This window comes from Rhinatrema bivittatum, chromosome 5 (genome assembly GCF_901001135.1).
Source record: "Rhinatrema bivittatum chromosome 5, aRhiBiv1.1, whole genome shotgun sequence".
NCBI lineage: Eukaryota > Metazoa > Chordata > Amphibia > Gymnophiona > Rhinatrematidae > Rhinatrema > Rhinatrema bivittatum.
This window is the reverse complement of record NC_042619.1, coordinates 262716309-262738988: the sequence shown is the minus strand read 5'-3', so window position 1 is coordinate 262738988 and position 22680 is coordinate 262716309. Positions and strand designations below refer to the sequence as shown.

The window sequence follows — 22680 nt, the reverse complement described above, 5'->3', positions numbered from 1 at the left end:
CATAACCCCTATCCTGATGGACCTTCATTGGCTGCCCATACACTTCAGAATAATCTACAAGGCCATTCTCACCATTTTCAAAAACATCCATCAATTAGCTCCAATCGATCTCCATATCCCCCTACGATTACACCACTCTACAAGACCGACAAGAGATTTTATTTACCTTGGTTTTATTTACCTTGGTCATTCTTTTGTTATCTCAGTGTTAATCTCTCTTTTGCCTTCTCTTCATTCCAAGTTGCATTTTATCCCTGTTTTATTGTAACTGCTACCTTATTCTTCTATCACATGTTAATGTTTTTAAGCTATTAAGTATTTATTCTGTTGTCACACCTTGTTATTTGTAAACCGGCATGATGCGACTCCCATCGCGAATGCCGGTATATAAGAAATTTAAATAAATAAATAAATAAATAAGAGATGCTTACAAAGGTTCACTTCAAGTACCTCCAGCCAAAACTACCAGACACATCACGCTTAGAGATCGGGCATTCTCCACAGCCGGTCCAACTTTATGGAACTCCATTCCCCCGGATCTTAGAATGGAACCCAGCATCTCAACATTCAAGAAAAAACTCAAGACGTGGCTGTTCACGCAGGCATTTCCTAACTCCAACATTATTTAATCTCCCATCAATCAACACGCTTCGCTAGTAATAACGTTAATAAATGTTATTTATTCAATGCTATCTATACTTATATATAATTATCTGATCTTCATTTTCCTTCTCACTCCAAGTTATTGATTTCCTTGTTATATGTAACTGCTTTTCTGCACTATTGTTCAAATTGTAAAGTTTTATTATTATTGCACCCCTGTTTCTTGTGAACCAGCATGATGGGACTATCGTCCTGAATGTTGGTATATAAAAAAAAAAAAACTTAAATAAAATAAAATAAATAAACTGTCATGATTTATCCGGTCTTTCGACCGGATAAATCATGGGTTTCTTTCTCCCTCAGGGAGTCCAGCTGATCCCTTCCCAAGGTGGTTTTGTACTCTCAGTATAGTATCTGACATGGAAACTCAAGGGAGAGAAGCCCAGAATGTGTCAGGGTGTGAGGAAGAGGACCTTCCCCACCCACCCCAAGATTACAAAATGACGGGGACCCCATTCTGTATGACTTGGGATCCTAAGCCAGCTCCGTTTCTAGAATAACCCAAACATGCAGTTTAATCTGGGTCTTAAACCAAGGTTGTGCAAGTAGAGCTCATAAGCATTCATTGTGGATCTCCTAACATACAGATCCTGAGGACTTAGTTTAGTGGCCCCTTGGTGCACTGTAGAACCATGAGTGCTTGATGAACAGTGAGTTTGCTGTTGTCACTGTTGTGATTCTCACACACAGGTTGCCGTGGAGAAGTGTTCGGGCCCCTTTGCTGTTCAAGTTTGTTCTGAATTCAGCTAACATTTCACAGGCCCAATGAATCCAGCCTTTGTGGGAGAAACTGGCAAGGACACCAAGAACCACAAAACTACCCAAGAAAGGGAAAGTTTGTTTCCTGTGGAAACATTTGTCTGTTATTTGGCCGCATCAGGGCTTTCAAGGCCAGGCCTGCCATCATAAACACTGCAATAGCCAAGACCCAGGAACTACTAGCCCACCAGCCTGGGACAACTGCCCTGCAAAAAAAAAAAAAGTTGAAGAACAGAGACTGGCTCAGTCGCATCAAATATGTCCAAAACAATTCATCTTTCTTCATTTACTATGGGCTCTGCTATCCGAGGATCAATTTAGTATTCCCTTCCTGAAGCATAATTTTTGGCACCTGTTAATGAACTGAGCTCCTCCTGTGGTGAACTTTTATATCTTTGTAGTCTTTTCATTGCATGGGAAGTTGAGTCTGTGAGAAAAGGCGGCCTAGTGGGGGTTAGACTAGAGTAGGGGAGGTCCCTTGACGCCCACAGAGAGGCCTGGTTTTCAGGATATCCACAATGAATATGCACGGCCTCCACCTAGGAAAAGAGCTGTGGTATCATTGTGGACAATATGGTGAAGTCCTCAGCAAGGTGTGTGGTGGTGGTGGTCAAAAAAGCAAATAGAACATTAGGAGTTATTTGTAAGAATAAAAACCATTTTCTTTGATTTGTTTTAAAACTGCTACCTATTAGTTTCATTAGTCCTAGTAATATTTGAAAGGATAAACGTCCATTCCCTATTTACCTTTTTCACCCCACTCATGATTTTATAAACTTAATTTGTATTCCCTCTCAGTTGTTTTCTCCAAACTGAAGACTTCTAACCTGTTTAGCCTCCCTTTATCATTTTTGTTGCCCTTCTCTGCACCTCTTCCACTTCCGCTGTATCATTTTTGAGATGGGGCTACAGGGACTGCACACAGTACTCGAGGTGCAGTCACATCGTAGACCCGTACAGAAGCCTTATGATATTCTCTGTTTTTCACTTAAAAGCACAGTCAAGCTGGGTTTAAAAGGGGTTTGGAAAAGTTCCTGCAGGAAAAGGACCATAAATAATTGTTAGCCAGATAGGCTTGAGAAAGCCAGCACTCATCCCTGGGAGTGAGGGTCTGCTGGGTACTGCTGGTGACCTGGGAGACAGTACTGCTGGGCTCAGTGCACCTTTGGATCCCAGTCAAAGCTGCAGAATCTTCTGTTCTTATGACCAAACTGTGTGTGGCTGAAGAGAGATACTGCAGGGTCTTTTCTGTCTTCTCTCTTTCAGAGCGGTCACCACACAGGCCCATCCTCCAAGCTGGTCTTCCGGCTAACAAAACAGTCTCTGTGGGCAGCAACGTAGAGTTTGTCTGTAAGGTGTACAGTGACCCACAGCCCCATATCCAGTGGCTTAAGCACACTGAGGTGAACGGGAGCAAGATCGGGCCCGATGGCTCACCTTATGTCCAGATTCTTAAGGTAAGTGCCTGGCTTTGAGTTACGACGTCTGCTTCCAGTGATTCCTTTCCACATGGACTGCTGGCTTTGAACCCGAAGGAGACGGCAGTGTTTAGTTCCTTGGTAAATGTAATTGAGTCTTGATTGGGGGGTGACTGCCTTCCCAGAGCAAGTCACTTTTCCTTTGCCACAGATACACAGAATATGACGACAAATAAAGGCTTCTTGGTCCATCCAGTCTCTGTAGCACACTCCCTACTTCAATGTTTCTTAACCTTTTCATGCCCAAGGTATTACCTACATTAAAAAAAAAATGTGTGGCACACCAGCCTCCACAGAGCATGCAGTGCAAACATAGAGAGGACTGATATGGCCAAAAGGAAAGCTAAGAAAGCACTGAAAGCCTTACCAGACTTGCTTCCAAACTTTTTAAAACAAAGAGGAGGGGAGCCAGAGGAAAGCATGAGCCTGTCATGGTGTATATGGGTGCAGAAGTCTGTGTGGTGGGTGAGGGGCAGCCAGCTGGCTCACTTGCTCTCACTCACTTGTGACTACTGAATGTGGCTGCCAGAGCTCCCACGCTGCTACCGCTCCCAGCACGCAAACTGAGTCACAGCCAGTGCTGAAGTCACACTCTCCCCATCTCTCTCAGCCTGGGGCTAAGACAGAGGCTGAAAGAAACCAAAGAACGGGAAGCCGAAGAGATGCTGTGGTGCAGTGTGTGTGTGTGTGTGTGTGCTGCACCAAGCGGGTCCTGCCCATGCTGCCCACTGATTCCCATATTTCGGGCTCATGTGACGTGCGTGATTGCACATGTTCTCAGAAAGGAGTCCCTGCACGATTTAAGAGCCACTGCTGGGGAGTCTTACTGCTGCAACCATGCTTAAAAAGAAAGATCAGCACAGCTAGGCCCTGGACCAACCTTTTGTGTTGCCGCCCGGACCTGTCCTTCCCTTGCCATCACTGCCCACCACTGGCAGTGGGGCCTGCCTTCCCTTCCTGCCTCCACAATGCTACGGCCGCCCAGACCTGCCTTCCTTGCCACCACGGTGTCTGTGTAGGAGGTTTGGGGTTTTAATTCTCACTGAGCCAAACGACGATGTCACAAGAATGTGGCAGTTTGTTTCTCTGGATGGGGTGGAGCAGATGGGGCTTTTCCCTTCAAAATTAAAATCTGGTTTTACAGCCATGCGAGAGGAGGAAAGCGGTAAGTCATGAGAGCACTTTTGGGATTTGACACAGTTGAGCTGTTAACTGTGCCTTGACTGTATATGTCTGGGGGTCCTTAGATAATGTAATAGTTATGTGCCTAAAAGGCTTAGCTGGCTGTATGTAGCCCTTACCCAGCTAGAATTTAGCCGGATAATAATGGGGCGTTCCGGGGAGGGATTGAGTTATCCAGCTAACCTCGCTAAATATCGGGTATATCCGGCTAGGTTAGATGGATAACTTTAGACCTGCTCAGGAGCAGGTGTGGCCGGATAACTTTCTGCTTAACCGGATAACTTTAAAGATAATCCAGCTAAGCAGCGCGGTCCAAAATTGAAAACTACTAAATTGATAGCGGGCCACTCCCTTCCTCGATTCCCCCCCCCCCCCCCCCCCCCCCCCCCCCCCAAAAAAAAAAATCTTTAAAAGGCCTTGTCAGGCAATGCCCTCCTCACCCCTTCTAAAAATATTAACAAGACCCCCCCCCCCCCCCCTCCCAGTGTGTGGTCAATGTTCAGATCTGGCAGTCCCCTCCCAGCCACCCGCAAGGTTATACTATTTCACGGCATCATCCCCCCCCATACCTTAAAATTAGATTACCAGGAATAAGGGACCGTCTGCTCTAAAACAGACGGCGCTGGAAGCGTAAGCTTGACATAATGTAGCCGGATAACTTTAAACAAGTTTATTCAGCGGGACGTTCAACCCGCTGAATATACAGAACACGTGATCTGCCTAAGTTTACCCGGGTAACTTGTCCACTAAACGGCCTCAGGGATTATCGGGAGGAGGGGAAGGGAAATAGAAGAAAGAAGAGTAACGGTTTGGCTGAGATGCCGCCTCATCCCATTATGTTCTTCTCTGCCCCAGAATGTGTTTCTTTGACTGTGATATCTCTGTCTGCAGTGGATTTATTGTTTGCCCCCTCCCCCACTGTGTCATGATTCCCTGTGTTATTGGTTTGTTCTAGCATTCGGGGATTAATAGCTCGGATGCGGAGGTGCTGACCCTGTACAATGTGACAGAGGCTGAGAGCGGGGAGTATATTTGTAAGGTTTCCAATTATATTGGCGAGGCTAACCAGTCTGCATGGCTCACTGTCAGCAGACCCGTGGCAAAAGGTAATCCAAAGAACCTCCAAAAAAAAAAAAAAGGGCAAAAAAATGGGGTACTTTAGGATAACCTGCCCCTAGCGGCAGAAAACTTCTGACTTCTCCCTGTCTCTGCTATATTTCTGGTACCAAAAAGCCATGGAAAAATACTCAGGAATGGGCAGGCAGTAGATTTTCATGTTGCTCCTTCTGTCTTCTGAGCTCTCTGCGAGATCTCTCAGCCTTTCCTATTGCTTGGGTTGCGTGTGGTGCTTCTGTGGAGTTGTCTCTAGCCTTCCTACTGCGCAGTCTTTCTTAAATATAAAAGCATTAATCGTTGAGAATTGTGTTTATGAATATTTTTGTTTGGGCCGTGCCTAGGGTAGTCTCTGCGGCCTAATCTAGGCTGCTTTATTTTTTATTTATTTTTTTGGTTTCCAGATCCTTGATGACAATGTTTGTCTTATCAGACAGTGACTTTGATTTGGTTCAGGATCACGTACAGGTGCTTCTTCAGCCGTGTGAGAGCTCTTGTTTGCTTGAATTCATTCCAAGTTCTTTTCTGTCTCTCTGTTCTTGTTGCCGCACATGGGCCTTTCATGTCTCCAGGTCATGTCATGAAATCTAAGCCAGCCTGTTCTCCTTTGGGTTCCATTTTTCCATGTTGCCCATCCACCAGCATGTTCCGATGGGCAGAAGATTCAGTGTGGTGAAGGGTTCAACAAAATTCCTCCTTAGGTCAACCTACATCGGAGGGCCTGCTAAGGTGTCTAACAGGTGTCCTGCAGTGGTCTCTCTCTTTCTTTCTGCTACCCAGGGGGGGTCTCGCAGATGACTCGCTCCCAGGTGCATCGTCCGTCCTGCGTTCCTCAGAAAGTCTCATGGCGTTTGCTTGTCCGTTTTGCTTCCATTTTTTTTTCCTTCTAGACGGCTGGCGTTAACACTACAGACAAAGAAATGGAAGTCCTCCACTTGAGGAATGTCTCTTTTGAGGATGCGGGGCAGTATACATGCTTTGCGGGTAACTCTATTGGGATCTCGCATCATTCTGCATGGTTGACAGTTCTTGAAGGTACATATGGCTTTTCTAACTGTCCTTTCTGACACTTCTGTGGAATTGAGTATGCATTTGGGCCATGAGGGAGACTGTCAGCGGTAAACGCATGCCAAATTTATCTAGCTTAGAAAAATTTTATATCTTCTGCAGACATCCGTCCAGTTTCCAGTGCTGTTCATTCAGCTTGTTATTCGCTTGGCTGTGTTACTGAATTTGAACCTTGCTCTTCATTCTTTTTAATGTATGGGTTAAGATTTTAGTCCATTGGACATTCCATATCTTATTTTCTTACCGGCCAACTCTGCACACTTGCCAGTCAATTTTCAAAGTAAATAAGTTCATTTTACAATAGTTTTTCTTGCCAAGTAATCCAAGAATTTATTTACACGTCTCTGGGCTATTTCTTGGAAGACTGTCAGCTGGCTGGCCCATATACCTTTCCAATTTTATTTTGTTTAAGTGTAAAAAAAAAAAAAAAAAAAAAGGCAAAACTCCCTCATTTGCCCAGGCAGTGCATACATGTGATGAGGTTAATGAAAAGTCTTGTTTAATTCCCATTCTTTTTTTGCCAACACCAGTGTCTGCATGTCCATTGTGAGCTCTTGGGAAAAGTGAGGCAGCGAAGGTTGGTCCAGCTGGTTTATGTGCCAGGGGCCCTGTGAGCTCGTTCAGTGCTAATTCTGAACTCACCAACTTTTAGGATCCTTATTCTGTGAAGAACGAAGAAATATTTTGATTCCAAGTTCAGAAATGACCACCTTGCTGCTTGCTTGGTTTTGTGGTACATCCTCATCCTTACGGATGTGTTGGCTTTATTTTTTTTATTTTTTTAACTTGTTGATTATGAGATTTTGAGGACATCAGGAGGGTGGCAGCCGTTTTGGTTTTTTTTTATCCTACCTTCACCTCTTCGATCTAGGAAGGAAAGTTTTTTTTTTATGCTCACATTTCCCTTCTTCCTAAAAAAAAAAAAAAAGAATCTTAAAGATATCTCCCAAAGTGCAAACATCTGAGCCCTGGTGGTATCAATAGCCTGTAAATCCCAGCACTGGTGTTGGTTGGAAAAGTCTTGGAGAGCTACTTTTATTGGGTTGGTGCTCTGGTGTTTTTTTCCAGAATAGTCTGCATGAGACCACCTGTGTCACGTTGCTGCTTTGGCATCGTCCTACTCTCGGGACGTGCTCTGTTGATGTTGCCTTGCTGCTGCTCCTCGCGTGGCCATCAATGTCCTACTAACACGGGTTGATAATTGGCAAGGAGAGAGCAAGCTTTGGGCTTCTCTGTTATGCCCAAGCTTTCACAATTATCACCAAAGGTTCCCCTCCCCTGCTAGCTATAGTCACTTCCAAGCTCCTGTTTCTTAAGGTTTTCCTGATATGCTTTGCAGTGCCTCTCGTTGCTTTTTCCAAGGCCTTTGGCTTTCTAGGTTGATGGGGGTAGGGTGAAGGGAGGCGGGCGGGGAGTGACTTGCTTTTTAAATGCTATTTCGTTTTGTCTGTGTTTTTGTTTTAATTTATTTTCACACTCATGAATATGCCCGATGTAAATGTGATCAGCTTTAGAGCATTTTAAAATGTTTTCTTGCGTTTGCAGAGACATAAATGCTTTCTGGTTATTGATTTGCCTAAAAAATATATATATATATATATTCCATGACGACTTTGGAAAAGAAAAAGCAAGGGTTGGTTTTCATTCATTTGTTGAGTGAAATTTGATTATAAGGACTATTCTTTAACCCTTTGGAGATGGCAGTTTCTAAAATTCCTACCTTTCTTTCATGTGCATTTTTGCTAGTTCAGGTGTCTAGATTCTGAGCACCTAAGGGTTAGCAAATGAATACAAAATATTCCCCTATCTGTGGTGACTGACTGGTGTTGGTGTTGAGAATATAGAATCACCAAGGACCATGCTGATGAGGCTCCAGCAATCACAGTATAGGTGCATTAATGCAAAGTATGCAAGCTGAAGACGGTCATCCAGTACAAGTCCTAGTGCCCAGGTTCTGTAAGTAGTGTGTGCTGCCCGCACATTGAAGGCAAGAATCACTCTTAGCAGCTTTCAAGAAATGCTGAATCAAGTCATTGGACTGCTTGGCACCATATCACCTCCGTGCAGGGACCCTCCATTTGTACCCATTTGTTTTCCAGCTGTTTGAATCTTGGCTCAGTGGCAGTTCCGTGCACCACCAGGCAGAAGCACCTGGCAGATCTTCCGCTCGCCGGGTCAGCAGGCACTGGGGATGCTGCAGAAGCAGCATTTGCAGCCTCTAATGGGAGGGGGAGTCATTGTGCGATGACTATGATGACCCCTGCTGACTGAGTTTTAGGGTCCATGATTGCATGGTTCTGGAGGGAGCCCTGCTGCTCGGCCCCCAGCCAGGGACTGGATTCGAGTAAGTTAGCAGGGGACATAGAACGGGGGGAAGGCCCTGGGTAGGTGTGAATGAAGGCTTTTATAGTGCCAGATCCCAGTCCCGCGTCTGATTTGAGTTGGAAGCCCAATGGAACAGAAGGAAACGTCTGGATCTTAAAAAAAAAAAGCAAACCTTTCCTCTGTAAAATATTCAAATTCTGTATGAGTTTAGTGGAGGCAACATTGCTAAGAGTTCTGCAGGTATTATAGTGACAGACACATGGAGTAAATTTGTGATACGACCCTCAGGAGCACAAAATCCACAAGGTCCACAGAACTTGTCCCCTAAAAGCAACCCATGCATGGAGGAGGTTGGATTCCCAGCTAGCGGGCCGATACAGTAAAGTCGCGCGGAAAACGGGCACTCAGTGTTGAGCGCCTGCTTTCCTAACGCGCACCCGGCCACCTCTCCTGGCACACGAAACAATATTTAAATGAGGGGCCACGCTAAAAGGAGGCGCTAGGGACAACTGCACGCCCCTAGCGCCTCCTTGGCAGCGGGCACCCAGGAGAGGTGGCTGTCAATGGGTTAGGCACTCGTTAATTGAACGTCCCTTTTCCTAACCTGACCACCAGCACTTTTAAAAAAAAATGTTTTTAACCTTTCAGTTCCTCCTACTTAATTTCGCCAAGGTATTAAGTTGGAGGATGTACAGAAAAGCAGTACTTTCTGCCTTTCTGTTCACTTTTTTGGGCTGCTCAGAAATTAACGCCTGCTCTGGGCTGGTGTTAATTTCTGAGCGTAAAATTTGTGCGGATCAGGCGGACTTTTTTTGGGAGGGCGAACAGCTAATAGCCTCATCAACATGTGTTTGCATGTGATGAGCGTTATTAGTTTCAGGGGGGCTGGACGCGCGTTTTGGATGTGCTAAACCCCTTATAGTATGAGGGGTTGTGGACGCGCATCAAACAGTGCGCTCAGTTGAGCGCGCTTTACTCTTATCGGCCTGAAAGAGTGTGTTCAGGAGCCAGAGACTCGATGGCAGGTACAGCAGGGATCTGAAGCACCACTGGGGGAGAAATGCAGATTTTCTTGGTCCATGCTTAGACTGAAGTTACTTGGTGCTATATATTTGCCCCATTGTTATCGCTCCATATTTAGACATCAATGTACTTTAGTGCTCTTTGTCTACAGGCAGCATTCCAAGATAGTCAACTGGGCAAGGGGCTCCTGTAAACTAGGGCTGAGGTTTCACCCACTTAGTAATGCCTTCAATTATTAGCCTTTTCACAGCCTAATTGTGGCTCCTTTACAGTGTATCCCAGCAGGTAGGCTAAATATGTAAGCCGATCTCAGCCCAGACGCATGCATTTTAGTACAGACTTCACCCTATATAAGAATGAAAATGAATCCACTTAAGAAGAAGGTAGTTAAGGATTGATGTAGGAGCATGCTTGAAATGTCCCGGGAATCTCTAGGGTAAGAATGCAAATCTGAAGGAAAGTATTTATGGGGATCTGTCCTTGGGTTCTCACCCAACCCAAAGACTTTCTGCAAAGCAGCTCACTGTTCAGGCCACTTATGCTTGCGTTAATGTATTTGTGCTGCATCATAATGCATAATAATCTCCAATCATTTAATCCCAGCTGCAGTGTTTTGCTGTAAAGAAGCAGTCGCCTTTTCCCAGCTCCTGCAGTTGGGGCTGTCTGCATCCTATGCTGTGCATGTTCCTAATCTACCACAGGCCAGGAATCCTGGGCCTGTTTCTATGGCTGGGCATACCTGTGATGAAACAGCAAATTAACTCTAGCACTGGGATCTGAGAGCAAAATATAATGAAAATCAACTGTGTGTGTGGTGCTGGTTTAAGAAACAAATTTTCTGTTGAAGAGTCATGAGCAAAAGTGGCACAGCAACTCTTCCAGTAAAGGTTCTGTAATGTTGTAACTGAAGTGTAAACCAAGGGTTTAATCAGCCATCCTGAGGTACTCCCGTGTTAGGTTTATGTTGTGAAAGATTTGCAGTGCTAACATCTTGTTCGCATTGACTCAGCCATGGAAGATGATAAGCCGGCACTGATGGCATCGCCGCTGTACCTGGAGATCATCATTTACTGCGCGGGTGCCTTCTTTATCTTTTGCATGCTGGTGACCGTCGTTATCTGCAAGATGAAAAACACCACCAAAAAGACGGACTTCAACAGCCAGCTGGCTGTGCATAAGCTGGCCAAGAGCATCCCCCTGCGCAGACAGGTAACAGAAAGTATATGGGGGGTTTGCAACTACCTGTTTCCTCATCCTAAAGGGGGCGATGTAGTGTGCGAGGGGCGAGAGAGAAGCAAGGAGGAAGTTAGTAGTACCTCCACTGCTTTCTGGCTTTGGGGTTATTTGAGCCTATAAGGTTACTGGTTTGCATTCCAAATGAGATGCATTTCCTTAGTCTGCAGCAGGCCTGCCGCGTGGCCTTTCGGCCCAAACCAGTATCTGCTGCTGGTGAGAGAATCTGGTGAATACCACCTCAGTTCTTGGCTGTTGCATGATTAGGATTTCATGATAATCTGTGAGTGTTTCAAGTACTTTTCCATCCAAGATCCCAACACACATTAGTTGCATCACTTTGGACATGAGTGGTCATCCCTGTGGTCAAAGTCATGGAAGTTATAAGGAGGACATTTTTATTTTTTTTTTTTGAACGATGCAAGGAGTACTGCATGTGTAACAGCTGGGGGAAAGTTAAGTTGCCTTATCCAGGCCCATGCAAAGAATTAATAGTAATAACTTGGAAGAGTCAGACCTGGATTCTTTTGGCTGCTCCTCCTTAGCTCATACCACGTAGGTGCTGCTACCTTTGTTTGACTGCATTTTAGCTATTAGGCCATGGTTAACCAGTCTAAAGGACTAGAGCCATCACTCCTCAATAGCTGCATTTGATATAAGTGGAATACACATAATGAATATAATATACAAAGTATTTGTTTAAGTGATGCATTAGAAAATAAATAGCTTCTCTCCACCCTGGTGGTTCTTACAAATTGCAACACAAGGGCTGGAAATGTTCACTTCACATAAATTAAATTTGTGTCTTTATGGAGCCCCTGTGCAGGGCACCTCGCAACATTTTAAAAGCAACTGAAACCCAGTGGTACAGAGCAGTGCTGGGGGAGCCTAGGATGCGAGAGACGGCCAAGGGGGGCTCGGTTATTGAGGAAGAGCGGCGTGGAGTTGCAAGGAGGGGTGGTGGTCTTGCCTGCTCCCCTGTACCCTGAAACCGCCTGGCCCGGCCTTAGATTTGGATCACTGTCATTGCTTGTGGGCGTGGGGAGGGAAGCGCCGCTGTTCCTCAGGTGCACCTAGGAGCTGTGCTCAGACAGGTCGAATGGAAGGGTAGCGTCCTTCAGCCCACTGTGTCCATGCTGGAAAACTTCCAGGGGAGATTGTGACAGGATCTGATGCTTTTTAATGTTTTAAGGAAGAGGAGAATACAGCACATATAATGTTGAAAAGATAAAAGGAAGAACTTCGTGTTCTCCTTAATTCTGCAAAGTCAGTGTGCAGGAGTTTAATTGAAAGCAGCACATTCATGGCGCGTTGCAAAGCAAAGGACCAGATTGGGTGTGTGTTATAAATATACACGAACATTGCGATTAATAATCGAGGCTAAGAAAAACAAACCCCAATGCATGCAAAGAATGAGAATGCTTTCATTGGCATTCAGAGTGCCTTTGTGAGTTCAGATAGATCCATAGTGAAAAAGGGACTGGACAGCTGCATTCTTGCCCCCAGATTTAGGTTTATGTGTGCAGAATCTGTGTTTTTCCTGAATGAAAGGGTCATCCTTCAATGAAGGAAAAATGTGAAAAAAATTACTGCAGTATTGCTGCTCATAAGGTCCTGGCATTGCTAATAATAATTAGCTAGAGTGTTTTTGCTTCCAATTTATGAAGCACTTATTAATATATGTGCAGTATTAATTTTGTATGCACGCACACTCCAGAGCCAAAATGATTTATGTAATTATTTGTCCATACTTCCTTGGGCTTGGGTTATCTCCAAGTGTGATGAACTATGCAAATTAATTTTTGTTCGTTAATACCAACTGTACTTCAATGAAAGCCAGAGAGAATGTTGTCTGAGGTCAGAAATAAGAGATTTTATGATGGGCTGATCTCTTGCATGTTCTTTTACTTTTTACTTTACTTGTATTTAATTCATATCCCGCTTATGCCTAACCCTAGGCGGTGTACAATAAAAACATACATAGCATAAACAAAACGAGCAAACCAAGAGAAATCTTACTCCAAAGTACATTGTCCCCGTTTATAGGATGCCGATTTCACTCATGGGAGTGCCTGTCTGAAAAAGAATGTTATAAGCATGCGCCTGAATGTCCTTGTGCAGTCCAACGTCTGTAGGTCATAGGGCAAAGAGAGCCACAAAATGGGTGCGGCTACAGAAAATGTTCAGCCCTTGTCCCAGTGGATTCTGGTATTTGTAGTTCTAATCTGTTTGGGGGAGACATACATAATGTGTGAATGTGTGGTGCCCATGATGGGTACATCAGCATATAATTTTGGTTTGGTGTATTGTCTCAACAAACAAATCTGTATACTCATGAATACTGAGACTCGGGCTTCTTTTGTAATCCCTTAGTAGAGTGGTAGTGCAATGGTAATTTGACAGCCGGCCGCCCCTGTGAGTTTCAGCATCTTCCATTTGCCACTGTTTATCCCGAAAGGTAACCCCACTTTCCTGTTACATTACCGTACCCTCCAGGTGTCTGCTGAATCCAGCTCCTCGATGAATTCTGGAGTGATGCTGGTTCGACCCTCTCGCCTCTCCTCAAGTGGGACTCCCATGCTGACAGGGGTCTCCGAATATGAGCTGCCCGAGGATCCTCGGTGGGAGTTCTCAAGGGATAGGTGAGGGATTCTTCCAGTTGGTCACGGATTCGACACAAAATGGAGGTCCTTGCCTGGTACATTCTCTAGTCTTTTTAAAGATGACTATCATGAAGAATGGACACCAGTGGGGAAAGCCTCATTATTACAGTTTGATAACCTTAAAGGATGAGTGAAAAAATGATGCAAAATGTCATTTGCTTGCTTCTGTTTCTTATTAAATCCATTGTTCTGTTGTCAGCATCCATAAAATAATTGTGCACAACTTGACATCCCTTTTCCATTTCCTGTAAAAAAAAAAAAAAAAAACAGTTCAGTTCATTTGCAACTAGAGGCAGCTGTTGCAGGCTCTCTGGCCTCAGCTGGGCTGTGAAGGAAGTCTTTTTGTAAACTTTGGTTTAAGAAAAAAAACAGGCCGATTCAGTAAAAGTCCTGTGCGCGCGATTCAGTATTTAAATGAGGGCCCGCGGTAAAAAGAGGCGCTAGGGACACTAGTGCGTCCCTAGCTCTTCTTTTTTGACAGGAGCAGCGGCTGTCAGCGAGTTTGACAGCCGACGCTCAATTTTGCCGGCGTCTGTTCTCAAACCCGCTGACAGCCACGGTTTCAGAAACCGGATGCCGGCAAAATTGAGCGTCCGGTTTTCAAGCTGCGGGCCGATTTTACATTCTTTAAATTTTTTTATTTTTAATTATTTTTTATTTTGGGACCTCCGTCTTAATATCGCCATGATATTAAGTCGGAGGGTGTACAGAAAAGCAGTTTTTACTGCTTTTCTGTACACTTTCCCGGTGCCGGCAGAAATTAACACCTACCTTTGGGTAGGCGCTAATGTCTGAAAGTAAAATGTGCGGCTTGGCTGAACATTTTGCTTTCTGAATCGTGCAGGAATACCTAATAGGGCCATCAACATTCATTTGCATGTTGCGGGCGCTATTAGTTTTGGGGGGGTTGGACACGCGTTTTCTACGCGCTATTACCCCTTACTGAATAAGGGGTAAAGCTAGCACGTCAAACGTGCATCCAAACATGGGTTAAATGTACTGTATCGGCCTGAAAGTATGGGAGCTTTCTTTTCAGTTCCAAAATAATTGTGTTTTCCCTCTCTCAATGTGTGCACCGCTTCATTTCAGGCTTATCTTGGGTAAGCCTCTAGGAGAAGGCTGCTTCGGTCAGGTTGTCATGGCAGAGGCCATTGGGCTGGACAAGGATAAGCCCAACAGAATAACCAAAGTGGCTGTTAAAATGTTAAAGGGTGAGTAACCAGTAGAAATCTCTCTCCCTTCTCTTCCTCCTCCCTTGGCCCCACTTCCAACCCTTCCCCACAGTGAGGCATTTCTTTCATTGAATTCTAAGGCTTCCCAGCCCCGCTTTCTCCTCCGTAGTGAATGCCCAGGGCCTCACTTGATTGGAGAATTTCCATGTCGCCTCCTGAAAAATATTATTCTGCTCATATATCTGCTCAGTAGTCAAAAGCTGGTTTTAATGTCCATAAAAATGTAATTGTGCCATCATAGCTCAGGCTCTCAGAAAGGAAGACACTGTTTCATTCTCAGTGAGAGCATAATTTGTTTAGAGTGTATTGAAACCACCACAGAAAGCTACTTCCGTCAGCGATGTACCAGTTTTCCCCGTGATATGAGGTGATATGTAGCAGACATGAGCAGTGTGTAAAAGTGTCCATCTTGAGGCCCCTAGTTCTAAGATGCATCTTTAGGTAGCCTAGCTCAAGAGCAAGAAGAGGAGCAATCAATACAGCGTCAGCTCCCGTCACTTCATTTTACTGACTTGATTAATAGTAAGATCTGCCCTTCCCCTTTCTCCTGCTCTCGGAGGTAAACTTCTCAACAGGTCATGTAGATAGGACTCCAATATCTCTGCTATGTTTCCTATATTGCTTTCTGAATGGAAAGGGTCAAAAGTGTTCTCTGGATGACCGTACGCTGTCTCAGTCCTGTACCAGGAGCAGAATTGCAACCTAGTGTCCTTGCAAGAATGGCACCTTCAAGTTGAGGCATTCATATGCTTTCTCATGTCATTAGTCTCAAAGGATCCTAACAGCATCACCCTCAGTAATTTTACAATTAGCCTATTGAAACTAAAAAAAATATTTATTTTTGTTTATTTTTTTATTTATTGATTGATCTTTTTTATATACTGTCGTTTGGTGTAGCCATCACAACGGTTGCACCATCCTATCATTGGCAGATATGAAGCCAATATCTCACATTTCGGTTGCTGGGAACCCTTGAATTCAGCTGTTCATACATGACTGGAACTAGGAACCCTTCTCATAACGCAGACGTTGGTCATAGTTAGGTAACTCACACTCTACTCAAAAATTGCCTTTGACTGTTGGCCTTCCTCCTCTGCTCTTTGCTTTGTGAAGCGGATGCCACAGAAAAGGACTTGTCTGACCTGATCTCCGAGATGGAAATGATGAAGATGATTGGCAAACACAAGAACATCATCAATCTGTTGGGAGCCTGCACTCAAGATGGTAAGGGGAATGGTTTGGCCGGCAAGGCCCCCTTCTCAGTACTTTATGCTGCTTTGCTGACACTCTTGACAGACTCATGATTGTGGCTCTGCTTTCTCTTATTTGCCTGCTGCTGCCCTATTCATTTTGGGCCTAGGTCCTCTTTACGTCATCGTGGAGTATGCCTCAAAGGGGAACCTGCGGGAGTATTTGAGGGCTAGACGGCCCCCGGGAATGGAATACTGCTACAATCCCACCCATGTTCCTGAAGAACAGCTCTCCTTCAAGGATCTGGTATCCTGTGCCTACCAAGTAGCTCGGGGCATGGAATACCTGGAATCCAAGAAGGTAAGAGTACCTAGCCTGCTTCTATTCATGCTTTGGACCAACTCAGCATATGTTCAGCTGGAGGGAAACAGAAGTAGTGTCTACAGCTATCAGCACAGAGCTGTGTGTGTGTGTGTGTGTGTGTGTGTGTGTAATATATATCACACACACACACATACATTATATATATATATATATATATGTACACACACAGTATGCTGCATATATATATAATTACATACGCACACAAATATATACACACACGCACACACAGAGTATGCAGCATAGATAGCTAGAGTGAAAATTTTACCTCTGATGCCTTCCCCCTCTTTGTTTTTTGGGGTTTTTTTTTTTAGTAATTAGTGATTTACTCTGAATACTGCGGGTCCTCTGCAAACAGTAAATATTATCTTTTAGACAGGAGTTAGAGGAGTTACTACTAAAGAGAGGAAAAAAAAAACCCCACTAGTCTCTCAGCCGGAGCTGAGATGTTAGACAATGGCTCCTTATTCATATAGGCTTCCCTCCCCCTTCCTGTTCCTAGAAAAATCTTTATACACGAAGGCCAAATGTCTGACATGTTTTAGAATGCTTCTCATGATAGGAGTTCCTTCGAAACTCCAGCCAGCAGAGAGTGGAGTAAGTCGAGCAGTTTCTTTCACGTTAGCACAGGCTCACTAATAATGTTGCCTTGAGGGTCTCCGTCTGTCGGGGCTCAGTTCATCTCCCGGCTGGACTCAGAGATTTTGGAGGGGGAGGACTGAGGAAGGCTGAGAGAGAATGTTTGTGTGTTTCAGTGTATCCATAGAGATCTGGCAGCCAGAAATGTCTTGGTAACCGAAGACAATGTGATGAAGATAGCGGACTTTGGCCTCGCCAGAGACATCCATCACATAGATTACTACAAGAAGACAACCAACGTAAGAGGGGTTTGGCATGGGACGTGGGTTTTATTCTCCCGGGAGGGCACAGCTAACTTGCCCCACGTTTGCGTGGTGGCGAGTGGGGACACCAACGGCCCTGGCGCTTGAAATACAATGTTTTGTTTTGGAGTTGTTTTCTAAGGTTCGGGCAGGGATGTGAAGAGAGCCTGTAATGCCCAGAGCGATGGGCTCAGACTTTGGAGTTGCCATTGTACAGTATATCTTCCCCTGGAGTGAAGCCCCCCATCTCTAGAACCACTTGCTCCCAGGCATGTCTGCACACATAAGCACTTAAGGAAGTTGGAAGAGCAGTAAATGTACATTTCTCACAGGACAAGCAGGATGGTAGTCCTCAAGTATGGGGTGACATCATCAGGATGGAGCCCAATTATGGAAAACTTTTGTCAAAGTTTCTAGAACTTTGACTGTCACCTACTGGGCATGTCCAGCATTGCACCAACCCTGCATCCAGCAGGGGTCCCCCTTCAGTCTTTTTTTTTTCCGCGCAGCAGTAGCCACGCGGCTTAAGGAGCTCTTCAGATATTCCTGACAGGAATTTTCCTTACGGAATTTCTTCAACACTTCACCCTGCAACACTTCTCCACCACCATGAGAAAATGAAAAAACTGAAAACCATCAGCAAATGAGAAGGAATAGAGATCAGAGAGAGAGACCTGATTGGGAGCCCTTCCCCCTCCCCACCCCCCCCCCCCCCCCCCGAAGTCATCAAGGGCAGCACCGACCGTTGAACAGCGCCTTACCACCAGGCACCGCGCGACAAAGGGGCTCTCCCCTTTGTGCACCCCTTAGTGCAATCCGTAGTGCAAGTTCCAGTCAATATCTTTGCAATTGGATGTCTCTCCTTTTGTTTAATATGCTTCCTGTTATGCCTTTTGCTCAATTGTTTAGAGTATTACAATTTGAACTTTGTAAACCGTTATGATGGCTTTACCAAATGACGGTATATAAAACTCAACAAATAAATAAAATATTTGCCCCACAGGGGTCCCCCTATCAATAACTTTACTCTGCGGTCGAACGGTAAGTTTTTTTTTACCTGCTTACGGTCTATTCCAGTCGAGTTTTTCGCTCACGGCCTACCAGCCATCGACCACACCACGGTTAAATTTTGTCGAGACCATGGCGTCTGGTTTCCGTCTATGCCCCGACTGCACTTGAACAATGTCAATCACTGACCCTTAATCGGTCTGCGGGATGTGTTTGGGGTCCGACCATGATGTCCTAACTTGCCCCAAATGTGCCCAAATGACACCAAAAGGTCGCAAGGCTCGGCTGGAGAAGATGGAACTTCTCTTTCGGTCTAAAACCCCGACTCCATCGATAGCTTCGATGTCGTCCGAACCAGTGCCGTCTACTTCGCGCCAGCACCGTGAAATCGCTGCTGCTTGACCGGCTTCGACAACTCCTCGGTTGTCGACTCCTTCTGTCTCTCTGCAGGAAAAGGACTGGAGAGAACACCGTGAAAAACTTCGACACCACCGTCGAAAAGCTCAGGCCACCAATACAGGCAAGCCCTTGGCATCGACGTCGTCTGAGCCTCCGACAAATGCCGTCCAGAAAAGGCCCCATCCTCTTCTGTTTCTGGGTCACTGAGGCGTTCCCCACCTGGACAGGTGCCGGGAGCCATGACTACACTGTCACCGGTGGACCCTCTGGCTATGCCAGTGCTGCCTCCTACTCCGGAACCGGGGCTCCACCCTCCATGTTTCCGAGAGGAATTGGATCGGATGATCCAAGAGGCCATGGGAAAAGCACTCCAGGTGTTCAAACCTCCATCGATACCAGTGCCGGTTCCTGAGCCAGTCACCGACCCGATACCCATGGCTCTTGCACCACTACTGGCCAGAATGGACACTTTAATCGGTGCTTTTCCACCGCTGGATCTGAGGGAACCAGTGGCCCCGATTCCTTCCACACTGATACCCTTTTCATCAGATGAAGAAACACCGATCTCCATTCCGCCTTCCGGAGTGCTGCTACCGACGTGTCTATTGATGTCACCGATTCCATCGATGCCTTCGGTGCCACCTCAGATTCCTTTGCCTTCGGTGCCAACTCAGATTCCTTTGATGCCTTCGGTGCCTAGGCCTGGACCTTCAGGATTAGCACCGTTTCTCCCATCTGATGATCCTGTGGGAGCTGGTGACGAGCCTTATGATCCCTGGACCGATGACACGACCCGGGAGACTGATGATCTACCTTCACAGCCCTCTCCTCCTGATGAAAGAAGACGTTCTCCTCCAGAGGACTTGTCTTTCATTAATTTTATAAAGGAGATGTCTGAAACAATTCCATTTCAGCTTCAGACAGAAGAGGACTCCAGGCACAAAATGCTGGAAGTACTCCAGTTCATTGATGCTCCTAAGGAAATCCATGTCTGTTCCTTATTGATCTATTAAAAAGAAATTGGGAGCATCCAGGTTCTGTACCACCTGTCAATTGCAAGACAGATGCTACTTACTTGGTTCAGTCTGCTCCTGGTTTTCAATGATCTCAGCTAGATCATCATTCAGTGGTTGTGGAGTCAGCCCTGAAAAGAGCAAGACGGTTCAAAACTCATTCTTCTATACCTCTAGGAAAAGAACAAAAGTCCTTGGATGCATTGGGCAGATGTGTTTTTCATGGTTCAATGCTAATTTCTCACATTGCTTCCTACCACTTGTACATGACACAGTACAATAGGGACATATTCAAAAAGAACCAAGATTTTTCTGAATCTCTACCGGAACAGTTTCAAGACCAGCTTCATACCCTTGCTCAAAAAGGTCTAGATGCTGGCAAGCATGAGGTCCGTGCTGCATGCGACATCTTTGACACTGCCTCTAGAGTCTCTGCAGCAGGAATAAGTGCAAGAAGATGGGCCTGGCTCAAGTCTTCAGACCTCAGACCAGAAGTACAGGATAGGTTAGCTGACTTACCCTGTGCTGGGAATAATCTTTTCGGAGAAAAGATTCAAGAAACAGTGGCGCAGCTCAAGGACCACCATGAGACTCTCCTTAGTACCTTCTGATTACTCTTCCTCTTCCAAGAGGTCTTTCAGAAGAGACTCCAAGAGGCCAGCATATAAACCAAGGAGATATTACCCTCCGGCTTCCAGAGTTCGTCCCTCCAGGCCTTACCAAAAAGGCCAATCCAGACAACCTCGGCCCCAAAAGATACAGCTGCCCCTCAGCCTTGCCCAGCATCCTGATTTTGACTCCTTCCTGGCGAGCAGTGCCCAGCCTCCTCTCCCTTCCGTACCAGTAGGAGGTCAACTGTTCCACTTCACCAGCATGTGGCACACGATCACGACAGATCAGTGGGTACTAGCTGTAGTGATTCAAGGTTACCACCTCAGCTTCCTCACCGTTCCACCGGATTCCCCACCTCGGCTGACATGGGAAACATCCGACCATTCTCACCTTCTCGATCAGGAAGTTTCCATCTTCCTCGAGTCCCGGGCAATAGAACCAGTACCCTTCTCCCAGCAGGGCCAGGGATTCTATTCCCAGTATTTTCTAATTCCAAAAAAGTCAGGTGGCGTTCGCCCAATACTGGACCTTCGCGCCTTAAACAAATACTTACAGAGAAGTTCAAGATGGTGACCTTGGGTTCTCTACTTCCCCTTCTGCAAAGGGAAGACTTGCTCTGCTCTCTAGACCTCCAGGACGCTTACACACACATCTCAATCACTCCGTCACATCGCAGATTCCTGTGGTTCCTAGTAGGCCCAAAGCACTTCCAGTATTGTGTTGCCATTCGGCCTAGCATCTGCCCCATGAGTCTTCACCAAGTGTCTCGTCATGGTAGCAGCCTATCTCAGGACTCAGTGTCCACATCTACTCCTATCTTGATGATTGGTTGATCAGGGCTCCCACTCATCAAACTGTGCTGACGTCCCTACGTCTCACTTTGCATACTCTGATCTCCCTAGGGTTCATCATAAACTATCCGAAATCCAGGCTAGTTCCATCTCAAACACTATCGTTCATAGGGGCCGACTTGAACACTTTAAAAGCGAAAGCCTTCCTACCCCGGGATCGGGCTCTCACTCTCGCTTCTGCAGTCTCAACAACACTCAACTGCACGTCACTTTCTGATCTTACTGGGTCATATGGCCTCCTCGGTGCATGTCACTCCGATGGCCCACCTTGCCATGAGAGTAATGCAGTGGATTCAGTCTTCTCAGCCAATGTCCACCATTGTCCACATCACCAACTAGCTCCGCTTCTCGCTGGCTTGGTGGATAAACCAAACCAATCTTCTTCAAGGCCTTCCATGTCAGGTTGCAGAACCTCAAATAACCTTTAAAACAGATGCCTCCAATCTCGGCTGGGGTGCACATGTTGCAAACCTGCAAACTCAGGGCATCTGGTCTCCAGAGGAAGCCAAACACCAGATAGATTTCCTAGAGCTTCGAGCAATCAGATATGCTCTCAAGGTCTTTCAGGATTACCTCACCAACAAGGTCATCCTGATTCAAACCGATAACCAGGTGGCCATGTGGTACATCAACAAGCAAGGGGGAACGTGCTCCTACCTCCTGTGTCAGGAAGCTGCACAGATATGGGCAGAGGCCCTTTCCCACTCGATGTGCCTCAGGGCCACCTACTTGCCGAGAGTGGACAATGTGTTGGCAGACAAGCTGAGTCGCACTTTTCAACCCCTCGAGTGGTGCCTCAACCCCACAGTAGCGGACTCAATATTCCAACACTGGGGTTACCCTCATATAGACCTCTTTGTGTCAATCCACAACCGCAAAGTAGAAAACTTCTGCTCTCTCACTCTCAGCCAAGAGACGCTTTCTCTCTCTCGTGGACCAGCGGTCTCCTTTATGCATACCACTCATTTCGAAGACTCTCGTGAAGTTGCAAAAGGACAGGGGATTGATGATTCTGAAAGCAGCTCACTGGCCATGCCAGGTGTGGCTTCCAATACTTCAGGACCTATCAATTCGCCGGCACATTCCTCTGGGGAAGGATCCGCTTCTGATCACTCAGAACGATGGATGCCTACGTCACCCCAACCTCCAGGCCCTCTCTCTGACTGCCTAGATGTTGAAAGGTTAATTCTTCAACCTCTTAACCTTTCAGATCCGGTTTCCCGTGTCCTGGTAGCTTCCACAAGAAAGTCTTCTCGCTATAAATGGAACAGGTTTATGGTATGGTGTACTTCCATGTCCATCGACCCCCTTCACTTGTTCCACAGCGAAGTTTCTTGACTATCTCTGGCACCTGTCAGAGTCAGGCCTGAAAACTTCCTCTATCAGGGTGCATGTCAGCGTGGTAGCCGCCTTCCATAAAGGTGTCGGGGATGTCTCCATATCGGTACAACCCCTGGTAACATGCTTTTTGAGGGGCTTGCTGCACCTAAAACCTCCATTGCGCCCTCCAGCCCCTTCTTGGGACCTTAACGTGGTTTTGGGGCTAATGAAACCGCCGTTTGAGCCTCTCCAATCCTGTGATCTCCACTATCTCACCTGGAAGGT

At 45.9% G+C, this 22680-nt stretch overlaps 1 protein-coding gene across 7 annotated transcripts in view; it reads left to right on the top strand.

Moving 5' to 3' along the window:
* The window catches only part of FGFR1 (fibroblast growth factor receptor 1), a 134816-nt gene that overhangs the window by 99549 nt on the left and 12587 nt on the right, over nucleotides 1–22680 (top strand). For 5 of the 7 annotated variants that reach the window (XM_029603940.1, XM_029603944.1, XM_029603939.1 and 2 more), the window contains 8 exons: nucleotides 2689–2879; nucleotides 5038–5188; nucleotides 10621–10826; nucleotides 13341–13486; nucleotides 14597–14718; nucleotides 15853–15963; nucleotides 16100–16290; nucleotides 17067–17189. In XM_029603940.1, coding sequence (XP_029459800.1) covers nucleotides 2689–2879; nucleotides 5038–5188; nucleotides 10621–10826; nucleotides 13341–13486; nucleotides 14597–14718; nucleotides 15853–15963; nucleotides 16100–16290; nucleotides 17067–17189 — 1241 coding nt within the window. Of the gene's footprint in view, nucleotides 1–2688; nucleotides 2880–5037; nucleotides 5189–6085; nucleotides 6231–10620; nucleotides 10827–13340; nucleotides 13487–14596; nucleotides 14719–15852; nucleotides 15964–16099; nucleotides 16291–17066; nucleotides 17190–22680 lie in introns of all 7 variants that reach the window. The other 2 variants (XM_029603942.1, XM_029603941.1) reach the window with 1 other exon arrangement.